This window comes from Rhododendron vialii, chromosome 2a (assembly GCF_030253575.1).
Source record: "Rhododendron vialii isolate Sample 1 chromosome 2a, ASM3025357v1".
Taxonomy (NCBI): domain Eukaryota; kingdom Viridiplantae; phylum Streptophyta; class Magnoliopsida; order Ericales; family Ericaceae; genus Rhododendron; species Rhododendron vialii.
The window spans coordinates 44072895-44094790 of NC_080558.1; the positions used below are offsets into that span (position 1 = coordinate 44072895).

The 21896-nt window shown below is 38.7% G+C and overlaps 2 protein-coding genes across 2 annotated transcripts; one reads left to right on the forward strand and one right to left on the reverse strand.

The window, feature by feature from the left end:
* The first annotated feature begins 2043 nt into the window (after positions 1-2043).
* On the forward strand, positions 2044-9336 carry LOC131315628 (probable copper-transporting ATPase HMA5). The gene is made up of 6 exons (XM_058344797.1): positions 2044-2475; positions 5482-6876; positions 7035-7289; positions 7504-7626; positions 7739-8218; positions 8687-9336. Exons 1-6 carry the CDS (start codon positions 2167-2169, stop codon positions 9101-9103), a joined length of 2979 nt encoding a protein of 992 aa, XP_058200780.1. The 5' UTR covers positions 2044-2166; the 3' UTR covers positions 9104-9336.
* A 4965-nt stretch (positions 9337-14301) lies between these two features.
* Positions 14302-17782, reverse strand: LOC131315629 (glutathione S-transferase T1-like). Its single transcript, XM_058344798.1, has 7 exons — positions 17595-17782; positions 17364-17437; positions 16569-16629; positions 16444-16497; positions 15605-15684; positions 15221-15426; positions 14302-14741 (listed from the first exon to the last, which is right to left on the reverse strand). Exons 1-7 carry the CDS (start codon positions 17657-17659, stop codon positions 14571-14573), a joined length of 711 nt encoding a protein of 236 aa, XP_058200781.1. The 5' UTR covers positions 17660-17782; the 3' UTR covers positions 14302-14570.
* Between the last annotated feature and the right edge of the window lie 4114 nt (positions 17783-21896).

The following is a 21896-nucleotide window of genomic DNA, read 5'->3' on the forward strand; positions in this document are numbered from 1 at the left end:
GCATACGTGGTGCCCTGTGCCCAACAACACCGAGCAATTTTTTAATCCTCTATTCCCGCGCACTATGGGTCCACTTTATTCACTGTGTCCTATCTCACCAATATACGCTACGCAAAGCAGGGGGAACAATTAAAAATACTCCAGGGAAGCTCCTTCACCTTCAACAGATTCCGAGAGAGAGAGAAACATGGCGGGGAAGTTGTTACAAGCGCTTGTTGGTTTGGGGTCTCAGAATCGTTGTGCACGGTTTTTAATAAATTCTATATCTATCTATTTTCATTCATTACTTTTAGAGTATCTCCAGTCTTGACCCAAACCCTTCTCCAAATTTAAAATTTGGGCAAAAACCTCAAAAATCTCTCTCCAATCCTGACTCAAACCCTTCCCCGGCTATTTTGTGTTTTATCCATTTTTTCCCCAAATTTGGGACAGTCCAAACCCTTTTCCCATTCCTCCAACTGCTAGTTAGAGAGAGAGAGAGAGAGAGAGGCGTACAGATGCAGAGCTTCACCGGATTTGCCAAGTTTGTCGGATATGGTGCAGAGCTTTGCTAGAGTTGCCAAGTTTATCGAATATGGTGCAGATCTTTGCCGGGGTTGGGGGTTTGAACTTAGAAAGGGGAGCGAGGAAGAATCTGGTGCAAACGAAGAAGATGTAGAGAGAAAAAGTGGTGGTGTGAGCAGAAGAAGAAGACGAGAGAGATACGTAGAAAGAAGAAGAAGAAGGCGTGAGCAAAAGAAGATACATGGTCCTTGCTCTAATCTTTTTTCCATTTTGCTATTAGGAATTAAAAATATACTTCATATTTGGGTAAAATTTGGGTTTGATGATTAAAGATGCGCCTACTCAAAATGGATTTTTACTCAAAACTCAAATTTGGGAGAAAAAATAGGTAAAGTCCAGAGATGCTCTTAAAAACCTCCGTCAAAACCCAAATCGAACAAGGTCTATATTTTTAATGCAGAAACAAAATTCAAAACAAGTCAAATACTATCAATCAAACTATAGTTCTATAATATATAGATTATCCAGTGCCTTGGTGCCAACTTGCTCCCCCAGAACACAATCTTCGTAACTAGTCTTGACCGGTGAACTCCACAATATTGTGTGGTGGAGAAGATGTCTGAAAAAACCATGTAGCGATACCCATAGATACGCGGTGGAGCTTTGCTATGCGTACCAACCCATAGGGTACCGACCACGTATGAATGGGTTTGAAAATTGGATGTATGGATCAAGGACTTGTCGATACTATGGAGTCCCACGAACCCATTCGTACATGGTCGGTTTCAGAGGCGGACCTAATAAGGGTCCTATGGGGGCACGCGCCTCCACACGATTCTCGAAAATAAAATATATTTTTTTAGATATTTCAAAGTTTTTGGACCAACTTACGTGCACATTTATTAATCTCTAGGACTAAACCTACATTCCACTACTGGGTGGACTGACCGCATAAAAGTTGATAGCACCTAGAATAATAACTAAGATATATCTTAGAAGAAAACAAACCACTAAATCTCAAGTCTTAGCCACCAAACCAACTCCTTGGGTTTAATTTTTCAAAATAACTTCAACGTCGTTCTAATATATAGTCTTAAAATTATGATAGTGTCCTATATACTATACACTAAATTTTTGTTAAGCTTCTGCTTAAATATGTAATTTTTACACCTTTCTTTTCTCCACACACTCTATTCTAGTTATCCTTATATGAATTAGCTATGTCTTCACTTATAAATGCTGTAATAAGACATATTACATTTATAAGATTTTTTTTTTTAATTTCACTTGAAAGAAACAATAACATAGTAAGTAAAAGTGATGGAGGAAATTGACTAATGTTTTTTTATTTATTTATGAAATTCTTCTTTAGCATCATAAATAATATGTGCCCCACGAACGTAAATTTCTAAATCTACCACTAGTCGGTCCATGTGGGTCGGTACCCATATCGTTTTTATAGTACGGAGTATATATATACGTGGTGCTCTGAGAACACCGAACAATTTTCAAATAGGAGTATTGTATTCCTTCAGCTTCGGATCCGCTTTATTCTCACCGGAGTATATATGCTACGCCAGGGGAACAATTACTCCCGGGAAAGCTCCTTTACCTTCCGCAAATTCCTAGAGAGAGAGAGAGAGAGAGAGAGAGAGAGAGAACATGGCGGCGAAGTTGATCTCGCTGGCGTGTATCAGGGGGGAGAGCAGCAGTACCTCCCACGGAAATTTATCGCCGCGGCCGCACTACCCCTCGATGCCCAAGTACCCCAAGGGGTTCTTGCCTCTGGAGCAGGAGAAGGGCATGGAGGGACCGGAGTCGAAGGCGCTGTTTTCGGTCGTTGGGATGACGTGCGCGGCCTGCGCCGGGTCCGTCGAGAAGGCCGTCAAGCGGCTGCCGGGAATCAGAGAGGCCGTGGTTGATGTGATGAATAACAGGGCTCAGGTCATGTTTTACCCCAGCTTCGTTGATGTGAGTTCCTATACGCTTTGGTTAATCAAACGCCCTTTTGCACTGCACCTACGTCCCAAAATGTTTGCCGGCACGCAAAAACGAAGATTTTAAAAATTATTCCCTCTCGTTCCAAAATTATATACGTAATTCTTTTTATTTTTTTAACAGTAAAAAAATTTCATTAATTTTTGAAATTGGTACAAAGACCGATAGAAACAAGGAGACGGCATTATACTCAAAGAATAATCTATGCCTAGTTTGCGCCCAATATCTGGATTGGCAAGAAACTGAGCAAAGACATTTATTGGGACAAAGCCCACGCCCATATTATTATACGTAATTCTTATTAAATACGTGTAATTTCTAAATAAAAAATAAAGTACTTTTGGACACGATTTTTCAAGTTTCTTCACATCAACTTAAATTTTATGATTAGAAGATCTTTAATTTGCGAAAAAGTTACAAAAATTATGAACAAAAGTAATTTATTTTTTAATTCAAAAATTACACATTTTTCGTAGGAGACTATTAAAATGGAATGGGGACTGTACGTTTTTTCTCAAGAAAAAATTTAATTTTTTTTTCATAAATTAAAAGAACTCATAGAAATCTAAGTAAATTGTTGAAATCTTTTGAATTTTTCTTGATAAGTTGTACTATTTTTACATGCATGCATGCGTATAGGTAAGTTGTATTAATATTGAAAAGTTGAAAAATGATAAATCCATGCATGCGTATAGGTAAGTGGATTGGGATTATTTATTATGTTTGTGACAATTTGCAGTGGATTAATTTGGTAGTTTGTGTGGCCACTAAGTAATGGAATTTTGTGTCTTGGGGAGTTGAAATTGGCGCAAACGGGGGGGGGGGGGGGGGGTGGTGGTGGGGGAACCCCCAAAAACAAACGCTACGGTCACTACCGCGCCAAGACTTCTCACCAAGCAGTCTCAATTTGAAGTGGACCTAGGTTATTATTCCTTCCTACGAGAGTAGTCTGAAAAGTAAAGCGAGAGTCTTCTAAAAAGCAAAACATTAACACTAAAAACAACATAGTTTATTGAGGATGAACTTTTTTTGAAAGAGCTGTTTTTTTTAGTGTCGTCTTATACAAACTTTTGCAATTTTAGTTGGTTTTTTTTTTTTATACTTTTTAAATTCTTTTCATTGAGACAAATGATTGCTCCTGAAATTTTTGAGGAAAAGCTGAACAAAAGTTGACTAAAAGTTTTAGTGAATAATGATGGCCTTTAAGACAAAAAAATTTAGGCTTTATTGTGTTTGTGATTATGTTGGTGGATTTTCTTGTTTTGGGGAGTTCAAATGGGGGTTTAGAAATGCTTCACATATATTTAGGGTTGAGTTGATCTATGGTACACCGAATTTTTTTGGGTGTATGGTATCCCAAAAGTGAGTTGTGGTAAGTATTCTATATGGAGTTGTAAAAATTAAATGCGGTGTTAAGTATTCTAATGAGTTTTGAAACTTTGTTCGAGATTGATTTGCTTATAAGTCAAAGTCAAACCTTTTTGAACAACCTTTAACATGAACCGAGCTCAAGTAGCTTGGTTATTTTGTAAGTTAAAGTTTATCGAGCTGAGGAGTACATTGCTTAAGAGTGATTTAAATAATTAATGTGCTCAAAACCTTTACTCGAGTTAGGCTTGGTTATTAAATGATCAATCTTAAACAAGGTTTTAACGAGCTCAAGCTATTTGGTTCTTTTAACAGCCCTAGTTTCAACTGAATTTTCCAGTTGCTACTTTCAGCCAAACTAAGGCAAGATTTATCATTTCTTTGTTCAATTTTTAAGCGAGTATTGGTCGAATTTCAGATGGACTCATGGACATATAATTACATGTGCACGTTTAATGCATATTTTGATTGAATTCTTCGTTGATTTGTAATTACGTATGCATGTATGTAAATATTATTAGCAAGTTGGCCAGAAGTGATGTCAGTATGCTACTAGTGAGAAGAAAGATTGAAATTTGACCATAGTTTCTTTCAACATATGTTTTCGCTATTTATTTTCCTTGTTCTTTATAAGTATTCTATTTTTCCCGTGGACCAGAAAATTTTGCTCTTTTTTTTTAATTGTTGATATGACAAATATGGACAGGTTGCTTTTATAGTTGCATACACTTGAGAGCTCTGCCTAAAATTGGATCAGCATCCAGTTTGAAACAGAGGGTTCTTTCTATAGATCAGGATCAACGTTTATTGTTCTTGAGTTTGCAGTTCTCTTCCGTATCTATTTGTACCCCGTGATTGCATTTTGATTACTTCGTAGAAGTAACAATGTCATGGGGCGTGGCTAGCAGTTCTTATTGCTAGCTGCAATCGTAATTACGGCTTTATTGGTGCTATGTTAAGGAAACGCAGTAATCTTTTCGGGCCAAAGTTTGTCTCTCTTACATTTAAGATCCGTCTAATGTACCTGCCAAAAAATAAAAGATCCCCCTACTCTCCTGGTACTAGACCGAGGACATGGCTAAAGTTTATAGCTTGAAATTGCTGCATTGCGGAGATATATGAAGCCATGTATGTTCTACTTAATTAGCATGTCCTTCGGCGATTTATTAGGTAAATATTGCAGCAAATGGGATTAGGTTAACTAATTGTTCCAGCTAACGTGAAGCGACATACTCCAATTTATATGCCGTTTCTGTATGTGTTTGAATCATTGGTTGCAGGTCTGTTAGACAACTTCCACTTTACCTAATTACCAAAACAAAAACAAAAAAATCAACCTTACCCATGTCATCTATGAAAGGTACTGGTAATTCAGGACCATTATATTGTTCTCAAAAGCATATATCTATATGCCAATGCTTTGTGTGGTTTACTTACATTACTAGTAGAGAGTTAGAGTATGAAATTATTGTCAAAGCATGGAATTAAGAAGTGCCTATTAATCTCATGTAAAGAATGTAGATAAGTTCATCATCGTATTCTGAAACATTTTTCTAGCTTTTTGCATTCCCATGGTTTCACATGTTGTAAGAATTTGTTATTCTTCTCTAGACGGAAACAATTCGAGAGACCATTGAAGATGTCGGATTTCAGGCCACATTGGTTGAAGATGAGACAAATGAGAAATCCACCTATGTGTGTCGGATACAGATAAAGGGCATGACTTGTACTTCATGTTCTACAACTGTTGAATCTGCTTTGCAAGCAGTACCTGGTGTTCAAAAAGCCCAAGTTGCACTGGCAACCGAAGAAGCAGAAATCCGGTATGATCCGAAGGTTGTCAGCTACAATCAGCTAATAGAAGCCGTGCAAGACACTGGGTTTGAAGGGATTTTGATAAGTACAGGAGAAGATAGGAGCACAATACATCTAAAAGTTGAAGGATTAAGGACTAGAACTAATTCGATGAGATTGATTGAAAATTCACTTCAAGCACTCCCAGGTGTTCAAGAGGTAGACATTGACCTAGAGCTCAGTAAAGTTTCCATTTCTTACAAACCAGAATTGACAGGTCCTAGAAATTTTATCGAAGTCATCGAGTCAACAGCATCTGGGCGTTTTAAAGCCACGATTTTCCCCCAAGGAGGAGGAAGAGAATCCCATAGAGAGGAGGAAATAAAGCAGTACTATAGATCCTTTTTGTGGAGCGCGGTGTTTACAATTCCAGTTTTCTTAACCTCTATGGTGTTTATGTATATCCCTGGACTCAAGGATGTTATGGATACTAAAGTGGTGAATATGCTTACTGTAGGAGAGCTTATAAGGTGGGTCCTATCTACCCCTGTTCAGTTCATTATTGGCCGGCGATTCTACACTGGTTCTTACAAAGCACTGCGTCATGGTTCCGCCAACATGGATGTTTTGATTGCCTTGGGAACAAATGCGGCCTACTTCTATTCAGTCTACTCCGTATTGAGAGCCGCAACTTCGTCAAATGTCAAGTCCATGGATTTCTTTGAGACTAGCGCCATGCTCATTTCTTTTATTTTGCTTGGGAAGTATTTGGAGGTTTTGGCCAAAGGAAAAACATCTGAGGCAATCGCAAAGCTCATGGACTTGTCCCCTGACGCCGCTATGCTGTTAACCCTTGATAGTGAAGGAAATGTGATACGTGAAGAAGAAATCGATAGTCGGTTGATACAAAAGAATGACGTGATTAAAATCATTCCAGGTGCAAAAGTGGCTTCAGATGGATATGTCATATGGGGGCAAAGCCATGTAAATGAGAGCATGGTTACAGGAGAAGCACGACCAGTGGCAAAGAGGAAGGGTGATACAGTCATTGGAGGCACAGTGAATGAGAATGGTGTGTTACATATTAAGGCAACTCGGGTTGGATCAGAGAGTGCACTAGCACAAATTGTTCGGCTCGTCGAATCTGCACAGATGGCTAAAGCTCCAGTGCAGAAAGTTGCTGATCGCATTTCCAAATTTTTTGTGCCTCTGGTAAGTGTATTAATCTCTTTTTTGTCCCTTGTAAGTTCATTCGACGAAAATTCATTTTGTAAATGCCCTGGATAGAGTGAGTTAGAAAGTACCCGTCTTCAAATGAGTTATAGTTCTTTCCTTCTTGGCATTCGCTGAGAACAAACTATACTTTGCAGGTTATAGTTGTATCTTTTTCCACTTGGCTTGCCTGGTTTTTAGCTGGGAAGTTTCATGGCTACCCGAAATCTTGGATACCTTCCTCCATGGATAGCTTCGAGCTTGCGCTGCAGTTTGGCATCTCTGTTATGGTCATTGCATGTCCATGTGCTCTAGGCTTGGCCACTCCCACTGCTGTTATGGTTGGTACTGGTGTTGGTGCTTCCAAAGGTGTCCTAATTAAAGGGGGTCAAGCACTAGAAAGTGCATACAAGGTATCATGAGAAATCAAGTTTCTTCATTAATTCTTCCAGTTGCACTTTAAAATTTTACTCCATGTGGATTAAGTTAAAAGTCTCAACTATTATTCCAAATCAAGCTGGAAAACACACCCTACAATGTGCTTCACTAGCTACTGTTTGGAGTGCTATATTAAAAATCTAATATATGTAGCAATACTTAAATCTTGATGCAAATGTTTCGTTGTAGGTGAACTGCATTGTCTTCGACAAGACTGGAACTCTCACCATGGGCAAGCCAGTAGTTGTTAACACAAGGCTCTTAAGAACTATGGCGCTTCGGGAATTCTATGAACTGGTTGCAGCAACTGAGGTATCACCCACTGATTAAGTTTCATTCAATGTCAAGATGCCCCTTGGATTCTTGTATTCTTTGATATTTCCTTACTATGAAGGACTCGTCATAATGCTGGGTATTTTATTAGGTGAACAGTCAGCATCCTTTGGCCAAGGCCATTGTTGAGTATGCCAAGAAATTCCGAGAAGATGAAGAGAATCCTTCCTGGCCGGAAGCTCAAGACTTCAACTCCATAACCGGCCACGGAGTGAAAGCCATTGTTAGGAACAAGGAATTGATTGTAGGAAACAAGAGCTTGATGTTGGAAGAAAACATTGTCGTCCCAGTCGATGCTGAAGAAATGCTAGCGGAAACTGAAGGTTTGGCTCAAACTGGGATTCTTGTAGCTATAGACAGGAAGCTAGTTGGAGTGGTTGCCATTTCTGATCCATTGAAGCCCAGTGCCGCTGAAGTCATTTCCATTCTCAAGTGTATGAATGTCAGAAGTATAATGGTAACCGGTGACAATTGGGGAACAGCCAAATCAATTGCCAAGGAAGTTGGAATTGACAATGTAATTGCAGAAGCCAAGCCCGAGCATAAAGCAGAGAGAGTAAAGGAATTACAGGTAGCAGTTGAATACTTGCTTCAACCCTATATTGTCACTTCATGCATGTTCATACTAAAACCTCTTGCATACATCCATTCCATGACTCATCCATGATCCTTTATTAGTCATGCTACTGATGCTAGATTGTTTGACAACACCTCTCTGACTCCCTCCGTCCCAATTTTTTCCCCGCCATCTGCCCTTAATTCAAGATTTTTTCCACTAATAAAAAAACCAATTAATTATTGTAGACAGTTCTCGAAAATCCTTTAAACCGACAATAGATAGGTAAATATCGACTAGTATTTGAGATGTCCAGAATAGTAAAATGGACAAACAAATGGGCAGTGAGAGTATTAATTTTTAAGAACTCCGAAGTAACTTGTGATTATTATCTTAGCACTTCCGTGTTGTCATGTTCTAGCTACTCGTAAATCAAACAATCCCTTTATTTCCGTGCTCTGAGCATATGTCTTTGATGCACAGGCTTCAGGCTATATCGTGGCAATGGTGGGAGATGGAATCAATGACTCCCCAGCACTTGTAGCTGCAGATGTTGGAATGGCAATTGGTGCCGGGACAGACATTGCCATTGAGGCAGCTGACATTGTTCTTATGAAAAGCTGCTTAGAGGATGTGATAACAGCCATTGACCTTTCAAGGAAAACCTTTTCGAGGATACGTCTCAACTACATTTGGGCTCTGGGTTATAATATCATTGGCATCCCGATTGCTGCTGGAGTCCTTTTTCCATCCACTAGATTTCGGTTACCCCCATGGATTGCCGGAGCTGCAATGGCTGCCTCTTCGGTTAGTGTTGTTTGTTGCTCTCTCTTGCTGAAGAATTACAGAAGACCCAAAGTTCTGGACAACCTTGAGATAAGAGGAGTAATCGTTGAGTAAAACAACTATGATGGTGTTAAAACTAAGCTGCTTTTTTTTGTATTTTTGTTTTTTGTATTTGTAGAATCTATTTGATGTTGAAAGCTTGTTAATAGAGTGAGGTTGATTGCCATGCCATGTATGTATCCCATACCCTGTTGTAGACTAAAGTCTTGTGTACCTGGTACAATATTTAATTTGCTCCATTTTAAGTTAAAATGGTATATGAATCCTTGTAGCTTGAGTAGCTAAAATTGAATGTATCCTTGTAGCTTGTTTATTTAGCTTGTTCATTTTTTGAACTTTATATATACTCTAGTTGATCCACTTTTTATATTTTGATAAATCAGGTGTCCATGCCACCTTATGCACAGCTTGGCTAATCGTGGGGTTCTATATAACCGTAAACTAGCAGAGGCTCAATTAAAATTGGGACAAGTCTCATATGGCAATAGAACCTGGGACGTTTTGAATCTGGGACTAGAAGGGAGCAAACCCTGTACTGAGTCTTGATGATAATGCTACCCCTTGGGGTTACTCTAGGTTATCTTTGATCAAATCATTTCCCCTTATATAGCCATTTATGCCCGTATTTCACCTCAATATTTCATGCCTAAAAAGGATGTCCCCCATCTTGTGTCCGGATATATCCCGCAATGACATTCGCCACAAATATGCATAATGTTATCCATAGGTAGGCATCAAAAAACCACAAAGGCCGTAACAAATTAATGACAAAAAAGGCATCTTATTCACTATGAAGAGATTTAATATATTTCACCACAAATATGCAGAACGTTACCCGCAGGCAGGCATCACAAAACTACAAAGGCCATAACAACTTAATACCGCAAAAGGCATCACATTCACTATGAAGAGGTTTAATATTTTTCACCTCATGATGCATAACATTTTTAAAATGACATAACATTCAAAATCACCCAACGTAAGATTCACCACAAATAGGCACATCATTTATTATAAAGAGGCATAATACTCTATGGCGTCTGCCACAGACAATTTTTTTATGTAAAGCGGAAGGAGAATTACATTTAAAGAGTTAATAACCAGACAAACGACCAAAGTGGGTTTTTGGTACACTCCCTAGCTCAGGGGTTTTATTCAACACTAGGAGGGGTTCGATACGTATTCTCATATCAGAACATGATGCAACAGGTGCTGCTAGAGGAGCTTTTGGACTCCAACTTCTTTTTATGCATTGTTAGCTCCCAACCTCAGCTTTTGTAGCTCTGCTTTGGTTTCAAAGAGGTTTGGTTGCATTCTTTGTATCTTCCACCCACTGCTGAACTTTCTTGTGCAGGCCTAATATCCGATCGATATCCTTCTCATCCAAAACCTGAATCCGCCGCATTTTGAGAGTTCATTGCGCATTAAAAGAGATCTTATTAACGTTCTGCAACTTACTTATCTAAGCGAAAAAGTAAGTTAAAAACTACAGTAAACCGACTCCCCACCCCCAACATGGGTATGACTGACGTTACCTGGGCTCGGGTGATAGTATAAGGTGTTGTGTATATCTAGGGTCGGACATCTCAAACCTTGAAATAGAACATATTTAGATATGGATCTAGATTTGGATAAAGATGCAAGGTATACGTGGCATGATTATCTTTCATCTTTATATAAGCAAGTGAAAGATACATTACCCAACAATATTTTATCCAACCTAATCCTATTTTCTTCTTCACTTTCTAAAGAAAAAAAATTTAGAAATTTCAACAGATGTGTCCGGTTTCAAACAGCCGTCTTCAATCCATATCTCGCACAAAGTGTTGTGGTTTTGTCGAGAGGTTCTTGACCCAAAATGGCGGATCCATGTAACGTAGAGTATAATCCATTTACCTCTAGTTGCATAATTTGGCTAACCAAGCTGAGATCTGCTATGGAAGGTTGGGAGTTGCCCAGCAGAAATGGCCCGCTCTCCTTGAGCCAAACTTTTGATGTCTTTTAATGGAATTAGAACAAATTTTTCTAGTAATTTTGATTTTAGTAATTTTTTTTTTCTTTTAATGGTTTGGAAGGTTTTGGTTATTGGCAAACAATTGTTAGTTTTGATTATCTAAGAGCCAAAATTTGATGAGTTGCTAAAAGGTTCTTAAGTTTGGCTATGCTATTGTAAACACTTTTTTGAGGGAACATTGATAACTTTAGCAATCTCTTATGATTTTGGTTATTCCACTGTAGATGCTCTAAGGTATTAATCTAACAATTCTAACAATGTTGATTTTCGCCGGCAAAGAAAAAAAAAGGTTTTTTTGATTTGATGATTTTATGTAACTTCTGAGTGTTGCTAATGATTTCTCAACATAATATATACTCTTTCCATCCCAAATTGTTAGTCAAAATGATTGTCTATTTTGAAACGTCAATATAAAAAATTGTGCAACATTACTATTTTATCCTTTATTTTCTATATTAAATGCCATGTCAAAGCATAAAGCAGAGACAAATTGGGAAAGTAAACACCAATTAAATTTCTCATTATTTTTTACCCATAAAAACTCACTTCCCCAAAAGGGCCAAGCAAATTGGGATGGAGGGAGATTCAAATTGATGCCACCAGTGGCAGATCCAGGAATTCAGATGGATCACTCATTTTCGACCAGTCCTATACATGTAAAAGTCGTAGACGAACTCACGTTAATTTTCATGATTCAATTCAAAAATAAGTATACACGTGTATCATGTATTTTTCTTTTTAGTGTTAGTTAATTTTGTGCTTGTAAAATATAGAAATAAACAAAATACAAAATACGTTAAAGAAAATAAGTGTTTTTTTATTTTTACATGAAAGTTATAGTTATATTAATTGATCTGTGCAATTAATGATAACATTGTAGATGATTTTGTGATACCAATATGCTACATAAATTCAGTTTAAGGGTGTGTTCGATCAAGTCCCCCAACCCAGTCAAAATTCAAGGGGAGAAGTGTTTTTTTAACCATTGACACAAAAAGAGACAAAAATGCCAGCACCAAGAGTTGAACCAATGTCATTCATCAAGGTATGCGGCTCTCTACCATTGGAATTAGTCAACAACTTTATTTACTTTCGGTATTTTTTATATATATTACTGACCTAGTCTTGGGGCCCTCTTTTGGGACCTTATTTTCAGCTGGATCACATGACCCATCTGGGCCTACATTAGATCGGCTCCTGGATGCCACCATGGTTCAAACCGAACCATGCAATTAAACGGTTTGGATTGGTTTGGTTTTTTGGCTTCTGTAATCAGATTGGTTCTCTCGAAAATTACATTCCGTAACAAACTTATTTGGTTATTGATTATGTATCGATCCAGTCCATGGTCACTCCTAATTTTGTAAAACAACATTGCATTTGTTGAGCAAAGGAACCACCTTGAAACCCAGGGGATGAAGTTTCCATTGCAAGAAAGTTGACTGAGATCTCTTCTAAATCTATCCCATTCATCCTACAGAACCACATATACATGTACATGTACAATGAGATATTCACATACAAAAAAGGAAAACTTATCATGGAAATATAATCATAACCATAATTTATAATTATTAAAAACGAGCACCCAATTCGATAAAACTACTAGTAAATTTAATTAGTGTGGATGATTTCTTGCAGAAGATGTAAACGGCTCGTGCTGGTTCGGACTTCCGATTGGCCATAAACTTTCAGCCCCATCTCTCTCTCTGTATGTAGCTTTGAGGTCTGTATTGCAGAGAGACTTGGCCACCATGCTGCGCTTTATATATGGTCGGAGTAGGACCCATGAAATTACAGGTGAGCCCGACCATTTGGAGAAATTTAATCGGATTTGGACAATAGAATCAAGAAAAGGTTTTCGGAACAAAGAAGATCGACCCTCACATCCAAAGAACTAATTCATTGCACCACAAAAACTCTCTCCTTGATAAAAAGACTAGGGGTTAAATTAAGTAGACTTGGTCATGGGTGGGACCAAGCAAACCAAAAGCCTTTTTTGATGCTGCAACTACACCACCGACAATTTTAAAGGAAAAGTTGACGTGGCAGTTTCGATCAGGTGTCCCGACTTGAATCCGGATTGAGATTTGCTTGTAAGAATCATGGGAGGCTTTTAACGAGGACATGCTAACACATTAGTCCTAATGGTCTAGAACGATGTTTCCTTTTGTATATAGCCAAACGACCCCGTTTATGGAATGCTGCCTAACGGGGTGAAAACCTCACCGTTATTTTCTTCTACCTTGTTTTTTCTGTTCAACAGAAAACCCACCTGCATTTTCCTCTCTCTCTCATTCCAATCTCGTATTTCCAACTTATTAAAAAAAACTAAATCTAATGTATTGATTTTGAAATTTACATAATCTGATCTATTGATTTTGAAATTTCGACAGTCAAGTCAATTTGGGACGTGTATAAGTCAAAAAAGGGGACGAACAAATCGGGACGGAGGGAGTACTTCGGAACAAACTTAAATTCAAGGTTCTTCTACAAACCCATGAAGTGGGTGAAGAAATTCAAGCATATTTTGACCCTTGAAAATTCGACTATAAAGGTCAATTATTTCAAGAAAATCCCAACTGGGTTAACTTAAATACCTCAAAGCATCTAGGTTACTGGATTTTCCCAAAAACTCCGAGCAAGCAACAAACTATCACAACGTTTCCGATTTCTCCCGTTTTGTTTCCATTAGGCAATTATTCTGAAACAGCAACGTTTGGCCAAAGAAAAAGGAAACTCTATTTTGGACAATTGGATTTTGCTAGCTCGAGCTCGGCTCGTTAATCAAACGAGCTGAAAATCTTAGCTTGAGCTTGTTCGTTTAGATCACGAGTCGAGCCATTATTGAGCTGAGCTACGAGCCGCTTTCTAGCAGCTATGCGCGTTTGCAGCCCTAGTGTACGTCGTATTCTAGCACACGATGACTAAAATTTCAACCCCTTGGGGTTACTCTAGGTACTCTTTTAATTGATCAAATCATTTCCCCATAAATACCAGGTATGCCCGTAAAATTTCACCTCAATATCTTAACAGCCTCAATGATTAATAAGGATATCCCCCCTCCTGTCTCGAGAAATATTCTCCGTTGACATTCACCACAAATATGCACAACGTTACCCGTTTACCCATAGGCAGGTGTCACAAAACCACAAAGTCCGTAGCAACTTAATACCACAAAAGGCATCATATTCACTATGGAGAGGTTTAATATTTTTCACCTCATGATGCACAAAAATTTCAGAATCAACCGTCGTATCATTCACTGCAAAAAGTCATAGCATTCATTATAAAGGGGCATAATACTCAATGGCGTCTGACACAGACAATTTTTACACTAACCTCGCGTTACGGAATACAATACCACATGCTGTTACACTCCCTGGCTCAGGGGTTTTATTCAACACTAGTAGGGGTTCGATATGTATTCTCGTATCAGAACATGATACAATAGGTACTGGTAGAGGAGCTAATACCAGTGTTCACATTTTGGAGTCCAACTTGTTTTTATGCATTGTTAGCTCCCAACCTCTGCTTTTGCAGCTCTGCTTTGGTTACATAGAGCACTCCATGTATTTCCTCAAAATGAGGTTTGGTTGCATTCTTTGTATCTTCCATCCACTGCTGAACTTTCTTGCGCGGGCCCAATATCCGATCGATATCCTTCTCATCCAAGACCTGAATCCACCACATTTTTTTAGAGTTCATTTTCGCGTTAAAGGAGGTCTTATTAACATTGTGCAACTTACTTATCTAAGCGAAAAAGTATGTTACAAAAACTGCAGTAAACCGACTCCCCAACCCCAACATGGGTGTTACCTGGGCTCGGGTGAGAGTATCAGGTGTTGTGTACATCTAGTGTCGGACATCTCAAACCTTAAAATATACTTACATATTTAGATATGGCATGATTATCTTTTATCAATTTCTTTATATAAGCAAGTGAAAGAAACATTACCCAACAATCCACAGTTTCTGGACCTAATCCTATTTTCTCCTTCACTTTATGAAGAAAAAAATAATTAGACATTTCAACAGGTTTGTCTGGTTTCAAACAGCCATCTTGAGTCCATATCTCACACAAGGGATCGTGTTTTGTCGACAGGTTCTTCGCCCAAAATGGCAGATTCATGTAACATAGAGTATAATCCATTTACCTCTAGTTGCATGATTTCGCAAACCAAGCTGAGATCTGCTATAGAAGGTTCGGAGTTGCCCAGCAGAAATGGCCCGCTCTCCTTGAGCCAAACTGTTTCAATCTTTTCAAGAGATTCAGACAAAAGTATCTCAGCTTCAGCAGCTACTTGAGGTTTCGGTTGGCGGCCCAATTTAGGTGCAAGCGCTACGGCTTGAACCAACCTAACTGGAAACAAAAATCATCAACCAAGAAAAGACACATCTTTAGAAACTAGAAAGGGAAAGGAATTGCGAAAAGGGACGTTGAAGAGCAATATCTGTCAATAGCATATTTTGTAGAAGTTGCTTATCAAAGTCAACAAGTGAACTTTTAAAGTCATTGGAATTAAATATTCGGTCCTTACGTGCACCATGTCGCAAATTCAAGTGATGCCAATCGAGCACTGATTCGATCTTCGCTCTTTTTTGTAGATCAGTTGGATACCTTAAGAATTGAACATAAAGGGTCGTTAAAAGTCAAGCTGCATAATGTGAAAATTATATGGCAAATATGAGACAAATTACCTTTCATGGGGGTCATGAATCATGATGTATCTGATAATTTAAAATAGACATGGAATTTTGCAAAACAGATTATGTTAGATGAAGATCACATGCAAAATGAGTATGTAGATGCATGTTAACCTCCAAATTTCAGGACACAGACACGGCTAAACTATCGGTGTTCTCCCCTTTTTAACTCCACTGCCAAAAAACGAATTAAGTCTATGCTGCCATCCCAAATAGATAGGATGGTGTAACGTTAGAAACATGTCATTAGAAGGAAGGACACAAGCTTGCATATATGCACAGACGAAGGCAGAGGGAGGAATGATCCACCCTGAGGCCTAAGTGGAGGTATCTTGCCATGAATACTGCAGGGTTCTCAATTAATGCAAATGGCGAAGATAGCTCTAAGTCAGCTTGACATGCTAGTAGAAGCAAACAAACTTCTATTGTATGGCACAACCAGCTTTGGTTCCCTCATCGCACCCCTAGGTGATCCTTCATTCAGTTCCTGGTGTTATACCCTAAACTAATTGCTCGTAAATCTTGACAAACGTAATTGTTAGGTGAGTGATCAGCAAACTTTCCATGCCGATACCTGCTGTGTCTCATGTTTAATACCAGTTTACCATTCATACAGATATATAGCTTCTAAAGCATATGCAAACTCATATCAAGAAGGAGCAACAATTCTTACCAATGATCTGGAACTCCGGGAAATGCACAAGCCAGATACCTAAGAATTGCATGACTGCAAAGAAGCATAAAACCCACATCAGTTACCATAATGCTGCATGTAGTCATGTGGAACTCGACAAATACCTCTCCCACAGCTTAAGACTTCCGTGAACGATTGCTGGCACTTGTTTCATAGGGTTTATTTCTGAAATGGCAACAAAATTGCAGGAAATGAGAATGAGTACTTTATTTGTCCTCGATGAAAGTCCCAATATTTTAGTGCAATTTAAAGATTTGAGATACCCAATAGTTCCACCAGAGTAGACTGCAATGAGCTGTTCACTACCGTGGGCCTGACCACCGGTTCATACTTGATGATTCAACCCGTTTATCTTGGTCAGCTTGGTTATACTTGATGATTCACCGTTCACTTATCTAGTGCAATTTAAGATTCAACCCGTGCCATGGCCTCTGCCTGCCTTTGTGAACGGTTCTATTCCCCGAACTAGGCTCTACAGAAGCAGACAAACAGGCAGCGACCATGGCACCAATTTTTGAGTAATCCCATTCTTACTGTGTTTTTTCATGAATATGAATTGTTTTTCCCATTCAAGATCTTGATAATCTTAATTTAGTCCAATTCAAAATTAAACTTTTTCTTTCATAATCCCTCCAAACTCAATTTATTTTAAGTGACTTCTGAGTGTTGCTGGTTTCTCATGCAACATAATAGTTCAAATTGATGGCACCGTGGTTCAAACCGAACCATGCAATTAAATGGTTTGGATTGTTCCGGTTTTTTTACTTCCGTGAATCAGATTGGTTCTCTCGAAAATTACAATCCTTGCCAACTTATTCGGTTATTGATTATGTATCGATCTGGTCCATGGTCACTCCTAGTTTTCGAAAACAACTTGCATATTTTCAGCAAAGGATCACCTTGAAACTCAGGGGATGAAGTTTCCCCTGTAAAAAAGTTCACTGAGATCTCCTCGAAATCTATTCCATTCATCCTGCAACACCATATATACATGTAGAGTGAGACTATTCATATACAAAAAATGAAAAAATGATCACGGTAATATAATCGTACTTTCATTAAAAACGAGCACCCATTCGATAAAATTAGTAAATTTGAAATTAGTGTAGTGATCAAGTGTGGATGGTTACTTGCAGAAGATGTAAACGGCCCGTGCTGGTTGGGACATTCGATGGCCATAAACTTTCAGCCCCATCTCTCTCTCTCTCTCTCTCTCTCTCTCTCTCTCTCTCTCTCTCTCTCTCTCTCTCTCTCTCTCTCTCTCTCTCTCTCTCTCTCTCTCTCTCTCTCTCTCCTGAGTTTAGAGCTTTGAGCTCCTATTGCAGAGAGACTCGGCCACCTTGGTGGGCTTTATATAAGGTCGGAGTAGGACCCATGAAATTACAGGTGAGACCGACCCTTTGGAGAAAAGTTTGATTTGGGCAATAGAGTCAAGCTTCATATGAAAATGGAAAATGATGGTATTGGCCTGATCACTGAAAATGTTTTTCTGTCAAGTTATACTCTATTATTGCATACAGTATGTAGGTGATAAAGTTGGTTTTTCTAGTAATTTCCAATCAGTTGATTTTGGTCCAAATATAGTACTCCACTGCTACTCTTAACAGTTGGATTGTTCTTCCTCAGAACCACATTTCGAATGTACTTTCAGTTGGAGTGGTAACTCCAGGAATTAATAGTTGATGCGGTCAAAAATTTTCTCAAGCTTGAATCACATTCAACCAACGTCTAACGTTGTTCATTATCGGTCACTTCAAAAAATTGCAGTCTAAATTATCTATCAAACAATTTTAAGCCAGCGATGAAATTTTCTTGCTTATTTTCTGAAAAAAAAGTTGTGTATCGTCCCGTCCTAAGGCCTCACGTTCGAAATCTCTCATGTGATATCAACGGGTTAGACGCTCCGGGCATTGTCCTGACTTTAATCGAGCTCAGGCTTGAAACGTTAGGGCGCCTCATGCTCGAAACTTCACAAGCACTATCAAATCTTATGGGTTTGACCACATGGGGTACTATTGTTTTGGCTTTAATTGGATCCCGTCTTCGTGGACAATGGGAGTGAGTTCCCATGAATGAATTAGTCGGGGTGCACTTGTACCCTGAATTTGTTGCTAGGGTGGGGTCATATAAATTGCTAATATGTGTGACAGATTTATTGTACCAGATCTCCCTCAGACCCAAAGATAACCAGTTCATTGCACCAGACATATTAACTATCAGAAGGGGGTTTAGTCGTCCAGCGATGACCCCACCTATTGCAAGACTTTATCCTTAATTCAGCCACTGATCAGAGGATTCTCATTGGACTGTATATGGTAGAATGGTAGATAGATTAAAAGGAGACAGACAGGAAAGGTTAGAAGAAAAAAGCGAGCTCATCTGATCATTTGCTGAAAAGTTGTGATCATGTAAAAAAAGAAACTTTGTAACACGTTGGAGCGTTATGTTCTCTTGGGTTTGAGTCATGACTCATGATGGATGAGGCCATGAGGGTGAGGTCGTGAGTTCGAGATGATGGAACATCGATAAGCCTTTAGTAATTAATAATCTCACTTACATATAAATGTAGTCCTGTATCTTTTTATTGTCTGGCAAAAAGTTTGTACTATGACAAAACCCTCCCTCCCTCCCTCTAAAAACTCAGAGACTCTCTTTCCAACAATGACTGAGGGTAGTAAAGGTGGTGGTGGTGTTGGTTTCCGGCTCAATTCCTGACCGCAAAGAATTACTCTTAGCCACAACAAATTACTCCTGGCCGTAAAGATTGAATTACTCTTGGCTGCGAATAATTACTCATGGCCGTAATGAATTACTCCTGGCCGTGAATAATTACTTCTAGCCGCCAAGAATTACTCCTGGCCGCGTGATTCTTCACGGCCAAGAGTAATTTCTTGGCGGCCAAGAGTAATTCATTGCGTCCAGGATTAATTCTTTACGGCCAAGAGTAATTCGTCGCGGCCGAGGTATTTTTATCAAGGTGGACCTCGTGGGTTTCAAAATAGTTTGGTGAACCTAATGGGTTTCAAAATACGTATAATGGACCAGAGAGTAAATCTCCCGAAAAAGAAAACTGGAGTTTTGCATAAAAATCATTACAATCTGTCTGCGATTGATGACATACCTGACCCCATGGGTAAGATCTAACCCAGATAGAGCTCTGTGAACTTGAAGTGATTATTAGGAAGCAAATCTACGTGGATTTGAAGTGATGCAAACTTCTGCCAAATTTGAAGCCAAACCAGTGAATGCCAAATTGCTGTTCTTTCAAAACTTTGGTTAAAATTCTAGCGGTTAAACTGTTTGGTATGCCTTCAAATTTGACGTTAGCGTTGGAGAGGAAGGGTTTGATATCAAATTTGGAATGCCAAAATATCACCTAATTTATAAGCTTTAAAAAAATTTGACATCTCCGATTTGAAGCCATGGGCCCAAGCAATTCAACAGGGTAGGCCTTGAGTTAGGATAACCAAACATATTCTAATAAATAAAAGAGTCGATAATATGCATAACGTTACCCGTAGGTAGGCGTCAAAAAACCACAAAGGCAGTAACAAATTAATGTCAAAAAAAAAAAAAAACGGCATCTCATTCGCTATGAAGAGATTTAATATTTTTCACCACAAATATGCACAACGTCGGCGTCACAAAACCACAAGGATGTAGTATGAAGTTCATAATAAATTCGATTCGACCATAAAGTTTTCATCTTTTGATCGACTTGAATTTTGGCATGGATGTAGTACTCGTCAAACTTTACAATGTCAACAGTTTGGATCTAATTTTTGGTATAGGGGATGGATTGGTTAGATTTGAGGAAGAATAAGGGTGATCGGTCATTTAATGTTGTATCTATTAATATGGATGAAAAAATATGACGGCAAGGGGGCATCTGTACATTTTCAAAATCACAAAGGATTATGTGTACACTTTTAAACCATAAGGATTGTATTCGCATATAGTCCAAACCACACCATATGGATCAAAGTGGACTTTGCCCTTAAAAAATCCCTCATATCTATCAAAAGGGGTTAGTCCAGCAATGACCTCACCTAACGTCACTCTCCTTATATTTTACTAAAACATTCTTACACTTTATTAGTAAATGAATTTACTAAAACACCCTTACACTCTATTTGGTATCATATAGTGCAAGAGTGTTTTAGTAAATTTACCTAATAAAAACATGAAGAGGAGTGGCGTAAACAAATAGGAGAGCGACAAAATCAGCTGTAAAAAAGTATAGTAGATTATAGGAGACGCGAAAGGTAGAAGAAAAAAGGAACTTTGTAACACCCAGCTGCCTTTTTTGTGGAAGGGAAAATGACGGCCACTTGGATTTGGAGTGAAGCAAACTTCTGCCAAATTTTGGAGCCAAACCACCAAATGCCAAATTTGCTTTTCTTTCAAAACTTTGGTTAAACTTCTAGCAGTTAACTGCTTGGTTAATTGTGTGCCCGGCAGGAGTGGATGTTATTGTAGAAGATATTCGATGTGGGCAGTGCCTAATTTTTTGCGTTGTGAATTCCGGTTTGTTAGGCGAACGGCTAATTCAGTTGCACACGTTTTTTAGCTAGTTCAGGTTTGTGAGGTCCTAGTATAAGGAAAATTCCTATCATTTTGAAAGGAAAAAAAGAAACCCTGCTTGGTACGCTTTCGAATTCAACATAAGGGTTGGAGATTGAGGAAGGGTTTGATGTCAAATTTGGGTGATATCTCCAATTCGAAGCCATGGGTTGGAGATGTTCATGTCTTCAAAACTCGTTAGGTTTGTAGGACTGGGGGTGGATCCCATCCATTTGCTTAGGACCAATTCAGTCCATTTGGTTTGGACGGCCTAGATTTAAAGGGGTGTTTTAAAAAAAAAAATTCAAAAACACTCTCTTTGAATCTGGGCCATCCAAAATACTTTTGAACGACCCGAATGTATCCAAATGGACCGAACTGGTCAGAAGCAAATGCACACTATCCGAGTCCCTCTAAGACTTCCCAAGCAATTCAACAGGGTAGACCTTAAGTTAGGATAACCAAAACGTACATATTCTAATAAATAAAAGAGTCGATAATATTTTGACCTCAGGAGTGCTTTAAGTTTACGATAATAAAAAGAGTAACACTTACAATTATTACTCCTGTAGACACCCAAAAATATGATAATCAACATCCATAATTATTAATCAAAAAAAACTTTCGTAGAATCTGAATAAACTTTCTCGGGGCCATGAAGAATCCAAGAATAAAGGAGAAATTTTTGGGTGCCTAGACGGACATTACGTGGCGGTATCCGTCGGCGATCCCAACCATCCAAATGTATTTTGGACGACCCAGATGTATTCCCTCTCTCTCCCCTCACCATGCCACTCTCTCTCCTCTTTTTCTCTCTCTAAAATTCGGACCATTGAAAACACATTTGGACGATTGGAATTGCCGACAGA

Excerpts from the sequence above, each read along its gene's own strand:
- LOC131315628 (XM_058344797.1), top strand. The coding sequence starts at position 2,167 with ATGGCGGCGAAGTTGATCTCGCTGGCGTGTATCAGGGGGGAGAGCAGC. Across the intron at positions 7,290-7,503 it reads CACTAGAAAGTGCATACAAG|GTGAACTGCATTGTCTTCGA; the intron begins GTATCATGAGAA and ends GTTTCGTTGTAG. Across the intron at positions 7,627-7,738 it reads AACTGGTTGCAGCAACTGAG|GTGAACAGTCAGCATCCTTT; the intron begins GTATCACCCACT and ends GTATTTTATTAG.
- LOC131315629 (XM_058344798.1), bottom strand. The coding sequence starts at position 17,659 with ATGGGGCTGAAAGTTTATGGCCATCGAATGTCCCAACCAGCACGGGCC. Across the intron at positions 17,438-17,594 it reads GCCGTTTACATCTTCTGCAA|GATGAATGGAATAGATTTCG; the intron begins GTAACCATCCAC and ends ATGGTGTTGCAG. Across the intron at positions 15,427-15,604 it reads GAATTTGCGACATGGTGCAC|TTAGGTTGGTTCAAGCCGTA; the intron begins GTAAGGACCGAA and ends TTTTGTTTCCAG.